The sequence below is a fragment of the Pseudophryne corroboree genome, chromosome 8 (genome assembly GCF_028390025.1).
Source record: "Pseudophryne corroboree isolate aPseCor3 chromosome 8, aPseCor3.hap2, whole genome shotgun sequence".
In the NCBI taxonomy this organism is placed as follows: domain Eukaryota; kingdom Metazoa; phylum Chordata; class Amphibia; order Anura; family Myobatrachidae; genus Pseudophryne; species Pseudophryne corroboree.
The window spans coordinates 413,168,743-413,185,084 of NC_086451.1; the positions used below are offsets into that span (position 1 = coordinate 413,168,743).

Here is a 16,342-nt window from a genome sequence, read left to right on the forward strand (position 1 = left end):
GTACTTGGGTTCATGTCAGAAATGCGTAACACATTTTTCATTGCCGAGATCATGTAACGGATGTTCCTAGTGGATTGTGTATATGTCTCAACCTCGTCGACACTGGAGTCAGACTCCGTGTCGACATCTGTGTCTGCCATCTGAGGTAACGGGCGTTTTTCTGAGCCCCTGATGGCCTTTGAGACGCCTGGCCAGGCGCGGGCTGAGAAGCCGGCTGTCCCACAGCTGTTACGTCATCCAGCCTTTTATGTAAGGAGTTGACATTGTCGATTAATACCTTCCACCTATCCATCCACTCTGGTGTCGGCCCCACAGGGGGCGACATCCCATTTATCGGCCTCTGCTCCGCCTCCACGTAACCTTCCTCATCCAACATGTCGACACAGCCGTACCGACACACCGCACACACACAGGGAATGCTCTGACTGAGGACAGGACGCCACAAAGTCCTTTGGGGAGACAGAGAGAGAGTATGCCAGCACACACCAGAGCGCTATATAATGCAGGGATTAACACTATAACTGAGTGATTTTTCCCCCCCAATAGCTGCTTGTATACACATATTGCGCCTAAATTTGGTGCCCCCCCTCTCTTTTTAACCCTTTGAGCTGGAAAACTACAGGGGAGAGCCTGGGGAGCTGTCTTCCAGCTGCACTGTGAAGAAAAAATGGCGCCAGTGTGCTGAGGGAGATAGCCCCGCCCCTTTTTCGGCTGACTTTTCTCCCGCTTTTTTCATGGATTCTGGCAGGGGTAATTTATCACATATATAGCCCTGGGACTATATATTGTGATGATTTGCCAGCCAAGGTGTTTATATTGCCCTCAGGGCGCCCCCCCCAGCGCCCTGCACCCATCAGTGACCGGAGTGTGAGGTGTGCATGAGGAGCAATGGCGCACAGCTGCAGTGCTGTGCGCTACCTTGTTGAAGACTGAAGTCTTCTGCCGCCGATTTTCCGGAACACTTCTTGCTTCTGGCTCTGTAAGGGGGCCGGCGGCGCGGCTCCGGGAACGAACACCAAGGTCGGGTCCTGCGGTCGATCCCTCTGGAGCTAATGGTGTCCAGTAGCCTAAGAAGCCCAAACTACCACCAGTTAGGTAGGTTCGCTTCTTCTCCCCTTAGTCCCTCGCTGCAGTGAGTCTGTTGCCAGCAGATCTCACTGTAAAATAAAAAACCTAAATATACTTTCTTTCTAGGAGCTCAGGAGAGCCCCTAGTGTGCATCCAGCTCAGCCGGGCACAAGATTCTAACTGAGGTCTGGAGGAGGGTCATAGTGGGAGGAGCCAGTGCACACCAGGTAGTCCTAAAGCTTTCTTTAGTTGTGCCCAGTCTCCTGCGGAGCCGCTATTCCCCATGGTCCTTACGGAGTCCCAGCATCCACTTAGGACGTCAGAGAAAATAAGAATTTACTTACCGATAATTCTATTTCTCGTAGTCCGTAGTGGATGCTGGGGACTCCGTCAGGACCATGGGGAATAGCGGCTCCGCAGGAGACAGGGCACAAAAGTAAAAGCTTTAGGATCAGGTGGTGTGCACTGGCTCCTCCCCCTATGACCCTCCTCCAAGCCTCAGTTAGGATACTGTGCCCGGACGAGCGTACACAATAAGGAAGGATTTTGAATCCCGGGTAAGACTCATACCAGCCACACCAATCACACTGTACAACCTGTGATCTGAACCCAGTTAACAGCATGATAACAGCGGAGCCTCTGAAAAGATGTCTCACAACAATAATAACCCGATTTTTGTAACAATAACTATGTACAAGTATTGCAGACAATCCGCACTTGGGATGGGCGCCCAGCATCCACTACGGACTACGAGAAATAGAATTATCGGTAAGTAAATTCTTATTTTCTCTGACGTCCTAAGTGGATGCTGGGGGCTCCGTCAGGACCATGGGGATTATACCAAAGCTCCCAAACGGGCGGGAGAGTGCGGATGACTCTGCAGCACCGAGTGAGAGAACTCCAGGTCCTCCTCAGCCAGGGTGTGCCCCTGACCAAGTAGCAGCTCGGCAAAGTTGTAAAGCCGAGACCCCTCGGGCAGCCGCCCAAGATGAGCCCACCTTCCTTGTGGAATGGGCATTTACATATTTTGGCTGTGGCAGGCCTGCCACAGAATGTGCAAGCTGAATTGTACTACACATCCAACTAGCAATCGTCTGCTTAGAAGCAAGAGCACCCAGTTTGTTGGGTGCATACAGGATAACAGCAAGTCAGTTTTCCTGACTCCAGCCGTCCTGGAAACCTATATTTTCAGGGCCCTGACAACATCTAGCAACTTGGAGTCCTCCAAGTCCCTAGTAGCCGCAGGTACCACAATAAGCTGGTTCAGGTGAAACGCTGACACCACCTTAGGGAGAAACTGGGGACGAGTCCGCAGCTCTGCCCTGTCCGAATGGACAATCAGATATGGGCTTTTGTGAGACAAAGCCGCCAATTCTGACACTCGCCTGGCCGAGGCCAGGGCCAACATCATGGTCACTTTCCATGTGAGATATTTCAAATCCACAGATTTGAGCGGTTTAAACCAATGTGATTTGAGGAATCCCAGAACTACGTTGAGATCCCACAGTGCCACTGGAGGCACAAAAGGGGGTTGTATATGCAGTACTCCCTTGACAAACTTCTGGACTTCAGGAACTGAAGCCAATTCTTTCTGGAAGAAAATCGACAGGGCCGAAATTTGAACCTTAATGGACCCCAATTTGAGGCCCATAGACACTCCTGTTTGCAGGAAATGTAGGAATCGACCGAGTTGAAATTTCTTCGTGGGGCCTTCCTGGCCTCACACCACGCAACATATTTTCGCCACATGTGGTGATAATGTTGTGCGGTCACCTCCTTCCTGGCTTTGACCAGGGTAGGAATGACCTCTTCCGGAATGCCTTTTTCCCTTAGGATCCGGCGTTCAACCGCCATGCCGTCAAACGCAGCCGCGGTAAGTCTTGGAACAGACATGGTACTTGCTGAAGCAAGTCCCTTCTTAGCGGCAGAGGCCATGAGTCCTCTGTGAGCATCTCTTGAAGTTCCGGGTACCAAGTCCTTCTTGGCCAATCCGGAGCCACGAGTATAGTTCTTACTCCTCTACGTCTTATAATTCTCAGTACCTTAGGTATGAGAAGCAGAGGAGGGAACACATACACCGACTGGTACACCCACGGTGTTACCAGAACGTCCACAGCTATTGCCTGAGGGTCTCTTGACCTGGCGCAATACCTGTCCAGTTTTTTGTTCAGGCGGGACGCCATCATGTCCACCTTTGGTCTTTCCCAACGGTTCACAATCATGTGGAAGACTTCCCGATGAAGTCCCCACTCTCCCGGGTGGAGGTCGTGCTGAGGAAGTCTGCTTCCCAGTTGTCCACTCCCGGAATGAACACTGCTGACAGTGCTATCACATGATTTTCCGCCCAGCGAAGAATCCTTGCAGTTTCTGCCATTGCCCTCCTGCTTCTTGTGCCGCCCTGTCTGTTTACGTGGGCGACTGCCGTGATGTTGTCCCACTGGATCAATACCGGCTGACCTTGAAGCAGAGGTCTTGCTAAGCTTAGAGCATTGTAAATTGCTCTTAGCTCCAGTATATTTATGTGGAGAGAAGTCTCCAGACTTGATCACACTCCCTGGAAATTTTTTCCTTGTGTGACTGCTCCCCAGCCTTTCAGGCTGGCATCCGTGGTCACCAGGACCCAGTCCTGAATGCCGAATCTGTGGCCCTTTAGTAGATGAGCACTCTGCAGCCACCACAGAAGAGACACCCTTGTCCTTGGAGACAGGGTTATCCGCTGATGCATCTGAAGATGCGATCCGGACCATTTTTCCAGCAGATCCCACTGAAAAGTTCTTGCGTGAAATCTGCCGAATGGAATCGCTTCGTAAGAAGCCACCATTTTTCCCAGGACCCTTGTGCAATGATGCACTGACACTTTTCCTGGTTTTAGGAGGTTCCTGACTAGCTCGGATAACTCCCTGGCTTTCTCCTCCGGGAGAAACACCTTTTTCTGGACTGTGTCCAGAATCATCCCTAGGAACAGCAGACGTGTCGTCGGAGACAGCTGCGATTTTGGAATATTTAGAATCCACCCGTGCTGTCGTAGAACTACTTGAGATAGTGCTACTCCGACCTCCAACTGTTCTCTGGACCTTGCCCTTATCAGGAGATCGTCCAAGTAAGGGATAATTAAGACGCCTTTTCTTTGAAGAAGAATCATCATTTCGGCCATTACCTTGGTAAAGACCCGGGGTGCCGTGGACAATCCAAACGGCAGCGTCTGAAACTGATAGTGACAGTTTTGTACCACGAACCTGAGGTACCCTTGGTGAGAAGGGCAAATTGGGACATGGAGGTAAGCATCCTTGATGTCCAGGGACACCATATAGTCCCCTTCTTCCTGGTTCGCTATCACTGCTCTGAGTGACTCCATCTTGATTTGAACCTTTGTATGTAAGTGTTCAAATATTTCAGATTTAGAATAGGTCTCACCGAGCCGTCTGGCTTCAGTACCACAATATAGTGTGGAATAATACCCCTTTCCTTGTTGTAGGAGGGGTACTTTGATTATCACCTGCTGGGAATACAGCTTGTGAATTGTTTCCAATACTGCCTCCCTGTCGGAGGGAGACGTTGGTAAAGCAGACTTCAGGAACCTGCGAGGGGGAGACGTCTCGAATTTCCAATCTGTACCCCTGGGATACTACTTGTAGGATCCAGGGGTCCACTTGCGAGTGAGCCCACTGCGCGCTGAAACTCTTGAGACGACCCCCCACCGCACCTGAGTCCGCTTGTACGGCCCCAGCGTCATGCTGAGGACTTGGCAAAAGCGGTGGAGGGCTTCTGTTCCTGGGAATGGGCTGCCTGCTGCAGTCTTCTTCCCTTTCCTCTATCCCTGGGCAGATATGACTGGCCTTTTGCCTGCTTGCCCTTATGGGGACGAAAGGACTGAGGCTGAAAAGACGGTGTCTTTTTCTGCTGAGATGTGGCTTGGGGTAAAAAAGGTGGATTTTCCAGCTGTTGCCGTGGCCACCAGGTCAGATGGACCGACCCCAAATAACTCCTCCCCTTTATACGGCAATACTTCCATGTGCCGTTTGGAATCTGCATCACCTGACCACTGTCGTGTCCATAAACATCTTCTGGCAGATATGGACATCGCACTTACTCTTGATGCCAGAGTGCAAATATCCCTCTGTGCATCTCGCATATATAGAAATGCATCCTTTAAATGCTCTATAGTCAATAAAATACTGTCCCTGTCAAGGGTATCAATATTTTCAGTCAGGGAATCCGACCAAGCCACCCCAGCGCTGCACATCCAGGCTGAGGCGATCGCTGGTCGCAGTATAACACCAGTATGTGTGTATATACTTTTTAGGATATTTTCCAGCCTCCTATCAGCTGGCTCCTTGAGGGCGGCCGTATCTGGAGACGGTAACGCCACTTGTTTTGATAAGCGTGTGAGCGCCTTATCCACCCTAAGGGGTGTTTCCCAACGCGCCCTAACTTCTGGCGGGAAAGGGTATAACGCCAATAATTTTCTATCGGGGGAAACCCACGCACCATCACACACTTCATTTAATTTATCTGATTCAGGAAAAACTACAGGTAGTTTTTTTACACCCCACATAATACCCTCTTTTGTGGTACTTGTAGTATCAGAAATATGTAACACCTCCTTCATTGCCCTTAACATGTAACGTGTGGCCCAAATGGAAAATACGTTTGTTTCTTCACCGTCGACACTGGAGTCAGTGTCCGTGTCTGTGTCGACCGACTGAGGTAAATGGGCGTTTTAAAGCCCCTGACGGTGTTTGAGACGCCTGGACAGGTACTAATTGGTTTGCCGGCCGTCTCATGTCGTCAACCGACCTTGCAGCGTGTTGACATTATCACGTAATTCCCTAAATAAGCCATCCATTCCGGCGTCGACTCCCTAGAGAGTGACATCACCATTACAAGCAATTGCTCCGCCTCCTCACCAACATCGTCCTCATACATGTCGACACACACGTACCGACACACAGCACACACACAGGGAATGCTCTGATAGAGGACAGGACCCCACTAGCCCTTTGGGGAGACAGAGGGAGAGTTTGCCAGCACACACCAAAACGCTATATTATACAGGGACAACCTTATATAAGTGTTTTCCCTTATAGCATCTTAATATATAATAATATCGCCAAATAAGTGCCCCCCCTCTCTGTTTTAACCCTGTTTCTGTAGTGCAGTGCAGGGGAGAGCCTGGGAGCCTTCCTAGCAGCGGAGCTGTGTAGGAAAATGGCGCTGTGTGCTGAGGAGAATAGGCCCCGCCCCCTTTTCGGCGGGCTTCTTCTCCCGTTTTTCTGACAACCTGGCAGGGGTTAAATACATCCATATAGCCCCAGGGGCTATATGTGATGTATTTTTAGCCAGCATAGGTACTTTCATTGCTGCCCAGGGCGCCCCCCCAAGCGCCCTGCACCCTCAGTGACCGTTGGTGTGAAGTGTGCTGAGAGCAATGGCGCACAGCTGCAGTGCTGTGCGCTACCTCATGAAGACTGAGAAGTCTTCAGCCGTCGATTTCTGGACCTCTTCTCTCTTCAGCATCTGCAAGGGGGTCGGCGGCGCGGCTCCGGTGACCCATCCAGGCTGTACCTGTGATCGTCCCTCTGGAGCTAGTGTCCAGTAGCCTAAGAAGCCAATCCATCCTGCACGCAGGTGAGTTCACTTCTTCTCCCCTAAGTCCCTCGTTGCAGTGAGCCTGTTGCCAGCAGGACTCACTGAAAATAAAAAACCTAACAAAACTTTTACTCTAAGCAGCTCTTTAGGAGAGCCACCTAGATTGCACCCTTCTCGGCCGGGCACAAAAACCTAACTGAGGCTTGGAGGAGGGTCATAGGGGGAGGAGCCAGTGCACACCACCTGATCCTAAAGCTTTTACTTTTGTGCCCTGTCTCCTGCGGAGCCGCTATTCCCCATGGTCCTGACGGAGTCCCCAGTATCCACTTAGGACGTCAGAGAAATTGGGGATGGTTAAACTAAAAAAGTCTCAGCCATGCGCCATGAAGTCATTACGCCATGAGGTAGATATAGCCAGGCCTCAGTGGGATAATATGTCACCTTTTCCCCCGCCGTTAGTGCTTAGATCCTAACTGATGACACTACCATCTAATTCTCACAATATAATATGATAACATTAATATATACAGAAACACATGTAAATTATACCTGTGAAAACTGTCTGTCAATAATAATGACCTCTGCTTCTGATGTTATCTCTTCAGAGGTCAGTTGGGAAATGTAAGTGCTATAAAGTATAATGCACCCCAAAATGCAATATTAGAGGTGGGTGTGGTTCAATAGGTCTACAGTAAAAAGATAGACAGTCGATAGGTCAACCTCAAATGGTCGACATGAAAAAGGTCAACAGGGTCAAAATGTCGGAATTGAGAAGGTGCACAGTAGCAAAGGTCGACAGGTACAAAAGGTCGCCATGAAAATGGTTGACACACAAAAAAGGTTGACACAAGTTGTTGTTTTTTATGCGTCATTTTATGTTTCACCGTATCTGAGCCAAATTAGTGGAAACGTGTACCCTCGTTGTGCTCTGCACTATCATAGTCCACATGGATGGTAAATGATGAAAAGTTGGAGAACCCCCCCCCCCCCCCCACGCACACACACACACACACAAAAGTGTGTCGACCTTTTGAACCTGTTGACCTTAAGCACTGGCCACCTTTTACCTGTCAAACTTGTTATGACCCCCTCCAACCTTTTGGGGTTGACCAATTGACTATCCCGTACTACAGATCTATGAACCGGACACCATTAGAAGTCACCTCAGAATTCAGCACCCTCTTGGTATGGTCACAGAACTCATTGGTGACTTGTAATATCTAAAAAAATATATATATTTTTTTAAGCTATACATGTATAATCATGTACAGTATTAATTGACAGTAATATGCAGGAGATGATGATCATATAACCCTTGATTGTTATAAGGCTGATAAAGACCTTTGATAACATTGACAGCATGTTAAAGTAATAAATATAACACCATTTACGTTTCTTTTATAGTATGTGTATTCTGCATATTTTAATTTGCAATCTTTAATGAGTAACGAGCAATGAGACATAATAAAGACAAGGAAGAGATCTTACCCTGATTGAGTAACAGAGCTAGAGAGATGGAAAAAGAAAAGAGTGAGAAGACAGAAGAACAGAAGCATCAAACGTCACATTTCCACAGAAACCCTGCATTCACCCACCGGCACCCAGCACACTCCTCAGTGATAACACGGCCTACCCCAGAGGCTGTACCCCGCCCTAATACAAGTCTGTATTCTCATGAACGTGTTTCCACAGCTGTACCTTCTTTAGGGGAGAATCACAACTTATCCTAGGTACACACAGTACACGTTTTCCATGTCACCCGGCAGCTGCACTGTGTATCACCAACTGTCACATTTAAAAAATCTACAGGTGACCTGCAAAACATGAACCGTGTGGGGTCCTGAGGACTGAGTTTGAGAACCTGTGCACTAGACGATATGTCGTCCAAACCGTCGGATCGATCTGACATATTGGGCGCATTCTCTAGGCTGTAGTCGCTATGTCACTGATGATATGCGCTCTGGCGGGTCGTCAGCAACATCCTCCGTCGGTCGTACATGGAGGGCCGACAGAAGACCTCGCTAGCGAGGGCAACGCTGCCGAATGCAGCATGACCCCCGCCGTCGCTGCCGGTATTGGCAAGTGTGTATGCACTTGCTGATGCCGGCTCCCCGCGCCGGGTCCTGACGATGTTGCTGTGTACACATATCGTCTAGTCACGCATGGGTGGGCAATAAGTGGCCCTCCAGCTGTTGTAGAACTGCACATCCCAGCACGCCCTGCCATAGTTTTGCTATTTTGCCATGCTAAAACTGTTGCATGGCCATGGCATGCTGGGATGTATAGTTCTGAAACAGCTGGAGGGCCACTTATTGCCCAGCCCTAAGTGTGTACCCAGCTTTAGACAGGTTTACCATACTGTGGGCGGGATGTACTAAACGGAAAATGCGGTAAACTCCCGTTTACCGCATTTTCCTAATGTACTAACTCCCGGCCGGCAGGTCAGCGCCGCGGCGGGGTTCGTCAGCTTTTGCTGGCGATACCGCATAGAAGCCTATGAGCTTCTCTCCGCAGCGCTGTGTGAGGGATTTGTTCGGAACCCTCCCAGCATGCCTCGCCCGCCACCATCACCCTGCACATACCCAGATTGACTCCCGGGACTGAATCCTGAAAGTCAGGCAACCTCTGCGCATCGCGGAGGACAGCTCTTATCGGAAGTGCTGTCCTCCGCAATGCTGATTGCATATGTAAGTACATAATCGATCAGCATCCTAGCGCTGGGCGGCGATGTGCATTAGTACATCCCGCCCTGTCTGTTTCACAGGGTTTACAATTATACCACTAGGTTGTAAACTTTTCAGGACAGAGGGGTCTATGTACAGCAGAGAGAGATAAAGTGGATGGAGATAAAGTTCAAGCCAATCAGCTCCTAACTGCCATGTTACAGGCTGTGTTTGAAAAATGACAGGAGTTGATTGGCTGGTACTTTATCTCTCTCCACTTTATCACCCTCCAAGGCACAGTACAATTGCCATCATATATAGACTGTAAAAACCTTAGGACAGTGGGGGTAATTCTGAGTTGATCGCAGCAGGAACGTTATTAGCAGTTGGGCAAAACCATGTGCACTGCAGGGGAGGAAGATATAACATGTGCAGAGAGAGTTAGATTTGGGTGGGTTATTTTGTTTCTGTGCAGGGTAAATACTGGCTGCTTTTTTTTTACACTGCAATTTAGATTGCAGATTGAACACACCACACCTAAATCTAACTCTCTCTGCACATGTTATATCTGCCTCCCCTGCAGTACACATGGGGGGTAATTCCAAGTTGATCGCAGCAGGAAATTTTTTAGCAGTTGGGCAAAACCATGTGCACTGCAGGGGAGGCAGATATAACATGTGCAGAGAGAGTTCGATTTGGGTGTGGTGAGTTCAATCTGCAATCTAAATTGCAGTGTAAAAATAAAGCAGCCAGTATTTACTAGAGATGAGCGCCTGAAATTTTTCGGGTTTTGTGTTTTGGTTTTGGGTTCGGTTCCGCGGCCGTGTTTTGGGTTCGAACGCGTTTTGGCAAAACCTCACCGAATTTTTTTTGTCGGATTCGGGTGTGTTTTGGATTCGGGTGTTTTTTTCAAAAAACACTAAAAAACAGCTTAAATCATAGAATTTGGGGGTCATTTTGATCCCAAAGTATTATTAACCTCAAAAACCATAATTTACACTCATTTTCAGTCTATTCTGAATACCTCACACCTCACAATATTATTTTTAGTCCTAAAATTTGCACCGAGGTCGCTGTGTGAGTAAGATAAGCGACCCTAGTGGCCGACACAAACACCGGGCCCATCTAGGAGTGGCACTGCAGTGTCACGCAGGATGTCCCTTCCAAAAAACCCTCCCCAAACAGCACATGACGCAAAGAAAAAAAGAGGCGCAATGAGGTAGCTGTGTGAGTAAGATAAGCGACCCTAGTGGCCGACACAAACACCGGGCCCATTTAGGAGTGGCACTGCAGTGTCACGCAGGATGTCCCTTCCAAAAAACCCTCCCCAAACAGCACATGACGCAAAGAAAAAAAGAGGCGCAATGAGGTAGCTGACTGTGTGAGTAAGATAAGCGACCCTAGTGGCCGACACAAACACCGGGCCCATTTAGGAGTGGCACTGCAGTGTCACGCAGGATGTCCCTTCCAAAAAACCCTCCCCAAACAGCACATGACGCAAAGAAAAAAAGAGGCGCAATGAGGTAGCTGACTGTGTGAGTAAGATTAGCGACCCTAGTGGCCGACACAAACACCGGGCCCATCTAGGAGTGGCACTGCAGTGTCACGCAGGATGTCCCTTCCAAAAAACCCTCCCCAATCAGCACATGATGCAAAGAAAAAGAAAAGAAAAAAGAGGTGCAAGATGGAATTGTCCTTGGGCCCTCCCACCCACCCTTATGTTGTATAAACAAAACAGGACATGCACACTTTAACCAACCCATCATTTCAGTGACAGGGTCTGCCACACGACTGTGACTGATATGACGGGTTGGTTTGGACCCCCCCCAAAAAAGAAGCAATTAATCTCTCCTTGCACAAACTGGCTCTACAGAGGCAAGATGTCCACCTCATCTTCACCCTCCGATATATCACCGTGTACATCCCCCTCCTCACAGATTATCAATTCGTCCCCACTGGAATCCACCATCTCAGCTTCCTGTGTACTTTGTGGAGGCAATTGCTGCTGGTCAATGTCTCCGCGGAGGAATTGATTATAATTCATTTTAATGAACATCATCTTCTCCACATTTTCTGGATGTAACCTCGTACGCCGATTGCTGACAAGGTGAGCGGCGGCACTAAACACTCTTTCGGAGTACACACTTGTGGGAGGGCAACTTAGGTAGAATAAAGCCAGTTTGTGCAAGGGCCTCCAAATTGCCTCTTTTTCCTGCCAGTATAAGTACGGACTGTGTGACGTGCCTACTTGGATGCGGTCACTCATATAATCCTCCACCATTCTATCAATGTTGAGAGAATCATATGCAGTGACAGTAGACGACATGTCCGTAATCGTTGTCAGGTCCTTCAGTCCGGACCAGATGTCAGCATCAGCAGTCGCTCCAGACTGCCCTGCATCACCGCCAGCGGGTGGGCTCGGAATTCTGAGCCTTTTCCTCGCACCCCCAGTTGCGGGAGAATGTGAAGGAGGAGATGTTGACAGGTCGCGTTCCGCTTGACTTGACAATTTTGTCACCAGCAGGTCTTTGCACCCCAGCAGACTTGTGTCTGCCGGAAAGAGAGATCCAAGGTAGGCTTTAAATCTAGGATCGAGCACGGTGGCCAAAATGTAGTGCTCTGATTTCAACAGATTGACCACCCGTGAATCCTTGTTAAGCGAATTAAGGGCTGCATCCACAAGTCCCACATGCCTAGCGGAATCGCTCCCTTTTAGCTCCTTCTTCAATGCCTCCAGCTTCTTCTGCAAAAGCCTGATGAGGGGAATGACCTGACTCAGGCTGGCAGTGTCTGAACTGACTTCACGTGTGGCAAGTTCAAAGGGCATCAGAACCTTGCACAACGTTGAAATCATTCTCCACTGCACTTGAGACAGGTGCATTCCACCTCCTATATCGTGCTCAATTGTATAGGCTTGAATGGCCTTTTGCTGCTCCTCCAACCTCTGAAGCATATAGAGGGTTGAATTCCACCTCGTTACCACTTCTTGCTTCAGATGATGGCAGGGCAGGTTCAGTAGTTTTTGGTGGTGCTCCAGTCTTCTGTACGTGGTGCCTGTACGCCGAAAGTGTCCCGCAATTTTTCTGGCCACCGACAGCATCTCTTGCACGCCCCTGTCGTTTTTAAAAAAATTCTGCACCACCAAATTCAAGGTATGTGCAAAACATGGGACGTGCTGGAATTTGCCCATATTTAATGCACACACAATATTGCTGGCGTTGTCCGATGCCACAAATCCACAGGAGAGTCCAATTGGGGTAAGCCATTCCGCGATGATCTTCCTCAGTTGCCGTAAGAGGTTTTCAGCTGTGTGCGTATTCTGGAAAGCGGTGATACAAAGCGTAGCCTGCCTAGGAAAGAGTTGGCGTTTGCGAGATGCTGCTACTGGTGCCGCCGCTGCTGTTCTTGCGGCGGGAGTCCATACATCTACCCAGTGGGCTGTCACAGTCATATAGTCCTGACCCTGCCCTGCTCCACTTGTCCACATGTCCGTGGTTAAGTGGACATTGGGTACAACTGCATTTTTTAGGACACTGGTGAGTCTTTTTCTGACGTCCGTGTACATTCTCGGTATCGCCTGCCTAGAGAAGTGGAACCTAGATGGTATTTGGTAACGGGGGCACACTGCCTCAATAAATTGTCTAGTTCCCTGTGAACTAACGGCGGATACCGGACGCACGTCTAACACCAACATAGTTGTCAAGGCCTCAGTTATCCGCTTTGCAGTAGGATGACTGCTGTGATATTTCATCTTCCTCGCAAAGGACTGTTGAACAGTCAATTGCTTACTGGAAGTAGTACAAGTGGGCTTACGACTTCCCCTCTGGGATGACCATCGACTCCCAGCGGCAACAACAGCAGCGCCAGCAGCAGTAGGCGTTACACGCAAGGATGCATCGGAGGAATCCCAGGCAGGAGAGGACTCGTCAGAATTGCCAGTGACATGGCCTGCAGGACTATTGGCATTCCTGGGGAAGGAGGAAATTGACACTGAGGGAGTTGGTGGGGTGGTTTGCGTGAGCTTGGTTACAAGAGGAAGGGATTTACTGGTCAGTGGACTGCTTCCGCTGTCACCCAAAGTTTTTGAACTTGTCACTGACTTATTATGAATGCGCTGCAGGTGACGTATAAGGGAGGATGTTCCGAGGTGGTTAACGTCCTTACCCCTACTTATTACAGCTTGACAAAGGGAACACACGGCTTGACACCTGTTGTCCGCATTTCTGGTGAAATACCTCCACACCGAAGAGCTGATTTTTTTGGTATTTTCACCTGGCATGTCAACGGCCATATTCCTCCCACGGACAACAGGTGTCTCCCCGGGTGCCTGACTTAAACAAACCACCTCACCATCAGAATCCTCCTGGTCAATTTCCTCCCCAGCGCCAGCAACACCCATATCCTCCTCATCCTGGTGTACTTCAACACTGACATCTTCAATCTGACTATCAGGAACTGGACTGCGGGTGCTCCTTCCAGCACTTGCAGGGGGCGTGCAAATGGTGGAAGGCGCATGCTCTTCACGTCCAGTGTTGGGAAGGTCAGGCATCGCAACCGACACAATTGGACTCTCCTTGTGGATTTGGGATTTCGAAGAATGCACAGTTCTTTGCTGTGCTGCTTTTGCCAGCTTGAGTCTTTTCATTTTTCTAGCGAGAGGCTGAGTGCTTCCATCCTCATGTGAAGCTGAACCACTAGCCATGAACATAGGCCAGGGCCTCAGCCGTTCCTTGCCACTCCGTGTGGTAAATGGCATATTGGCAAGTTTACGCTTCTCCTCCGACAATTTTATTTTAGGTTTTGGAGTCCTTTTTTTTCTGATATTTGGTGTTTTGGATTTGACATGCTCTGTACTATGACATTGGGCATCGGCCTTGGCAGACGACGTTGCTGGCATTTCATCGTCTCGGCCATGACTAGTGGCAGCAGCTTCAGCACGAGGTGGAAGTGGATCTTGATCTTTCCCTAATTTTGGAACCTCAACATTTTTGTTCTCCATATTTTAATAGGCACAACTAAAAGGCACCTCAGGTAAACAATGGAGATGGATACTAGTATACAATTATGGACTGCCTGCCGACTGCAGACACAGAGGTAGCCACAGCCGTGAACTACCGTACTGTACTGTGTCTGCAGCTAATATAGACTGGTTGATAAAGAGAAGATGTCTATGTAACTATGTATGTATAAAGAAGACTGAAAAAAATCCACGGTTAGGTGGTATACAATTATGGACGGACTGCCTGCCGAGTGCAGACACAGAGGTAGCCACAGCCGTGAACTACCGTACTGTACTGTGTCTGCAGCTAATATAGACTGGTTGATAAAGAGAAGATGTCTATGTAACTATGTATGTATAAAGAAGAATGAAAAAAAACCACGGTTAGGTGGTATACAATTATGGACGGACTGCCTGCCGAGTGCAGACACAGAGGTAGCCACAGCCGTGAACTACCGTACTGTACTGTGTCTGCAGCTAATATAGACTGGTTGATAAAGAGAAGATGTCTATGTAACTATGTATGTATAAAGAAGAATGAAAAAAATCCACGGTTAGGTGGTATTACAATTATGGACGGACTGCCGAGTGCAGAGACACAGAGGTAGCCACAGCCGTGAACTACCGTACTGTGTCTGCTGCGACTGGATGATAAATGATATAAAAAATATATATATATCACTACTGCAGCCGGACAGGTATATATTATATATTATATAATGACGGACCTGCTGGACACTGTCTGTCAGCAGAATGAGTTTTATTTTTATAGAATAAAAAAAACAACAACACACAAGTGAAGTCACACGACGAGTGTTTAACTTTTTCAGGCAATCACAATATAAGTATACTACTAACTATACTGGTGGTCAGTGTGGTCAGGTCACTGGTCAGTCACACTGGCAGTGGCACTCCTGCAGCAAAAGTGTGCACTGTTTAATTTTAATATAATATGTACTCCTGGCTCCTGCTATAACCTATAACTGGCACTGCAGTAGTGCTCCCCAGTCTCCCCCACAATTATAAGCTGTGTGAGCTGAGCAGTCAGACAGATATATATAATATTATATATAGATAATAGATGATGCAGCACACTGGCCTGAGCCTGAGCAGTGCACACAGATATGGTATGTGACTGACTGAGTCACTGTGTGTATCGCTTTTTTCAGGCAGAGAACGGATATATTAAATAAACTGCACTGTGTGTCTGGTGGTCACTCACTATATAATATATTATGTACTCCTGGCTCCTGCTATAACCTATAACTGGCACTGCAGTAGTGCTCCCCAGTCTCCCCCACAATTATAAGCTGTGTAAACTGAGCAGTCAGACAGATATATATAATATTATTTCTCTATCGTCATAGTGGATGCTGGGGTTCCTGAAAGGACCATGGGGAATAGCGGCTCCGCAGGAGACAGGGCACAAAAAGTAAAGCTTTTTCAGATCAGGTGGTGTGCACTGGCTCCTCCCCCTATGACCCTCCTCCAGACTCCAGTTAGATTTTTGTGCCCGGCCGAGAAGGGTGCAATCTAGGTGGCTCTCCTAAAGAGCTGCTTAGAAAAAGTTTAGCTAGGTTTTTTATTTTACAGTGATTCCTGCTGGCAACAGGATCACTGCAGCGAGGGACTGAGGGGGGAAGGAGTCAACTCACCTGCGTGCAGGATGGATTGGCTTCTTGGCTACTGGACATCAAGCTCCAGAGGGACGATCACAGGTACAGCCTGGATGGTCACCGGAGCCGCGCCGCCGGCCCCCTTGCAGATGCTGAAGTCAGAAGAGGTCCAGAATCGGCGGCTGAAGACTCCTGCAGTCTTCTAAAGGTAGCGCACAGCACTGCAGCTGTGCGCCATTTTCCTCTCAGCACACTTCACACGGCAGTCACTGAGGGTGCAGGGCGCTGGGAGGGGGGCGCCCTGGGAGGCAAATGAATACCTATAAAGGCTAAAAATACCTCACATATAGCCCCTAGAGGCTATATGGAGATATTTAACCCCTGCCTGATTTTTCTAAATAGCGGGA

At 48.7% G+C, this 16,342-nt stretch overlaps 1 protein-coding gene across 5 annotated transcripts in view; it reads right to left on the minus strand.

The window, feature by feature from the left end:
* SLC8A2 (solute carrier family 8 member A2) overlaps positions 1–16,342 on the minus strand; it is a 418,203-nt gene that overhangs the window by 75,903 nt on the left and 325,958 nt on the right. For 4 of the 5 annotated variants that reach the window (XM_063937877.1, XM_063937876.1, XM_063937875.1 and 1 more), the window contains one exon: positions 8,146–8,163. The exons of the other annotated variant lie outside the window; for it this stretch is intronic. In XM_063937877.1, coding sequence (XP_063793947.1) covers positions 8,146–8,163 — 18 coding nt within the window. The remainder of the gene's footprint in view (positions 1–8,145; positions 8,164–16,342) is intronic. 5 annotated transcript variants of the gene reach the window in all.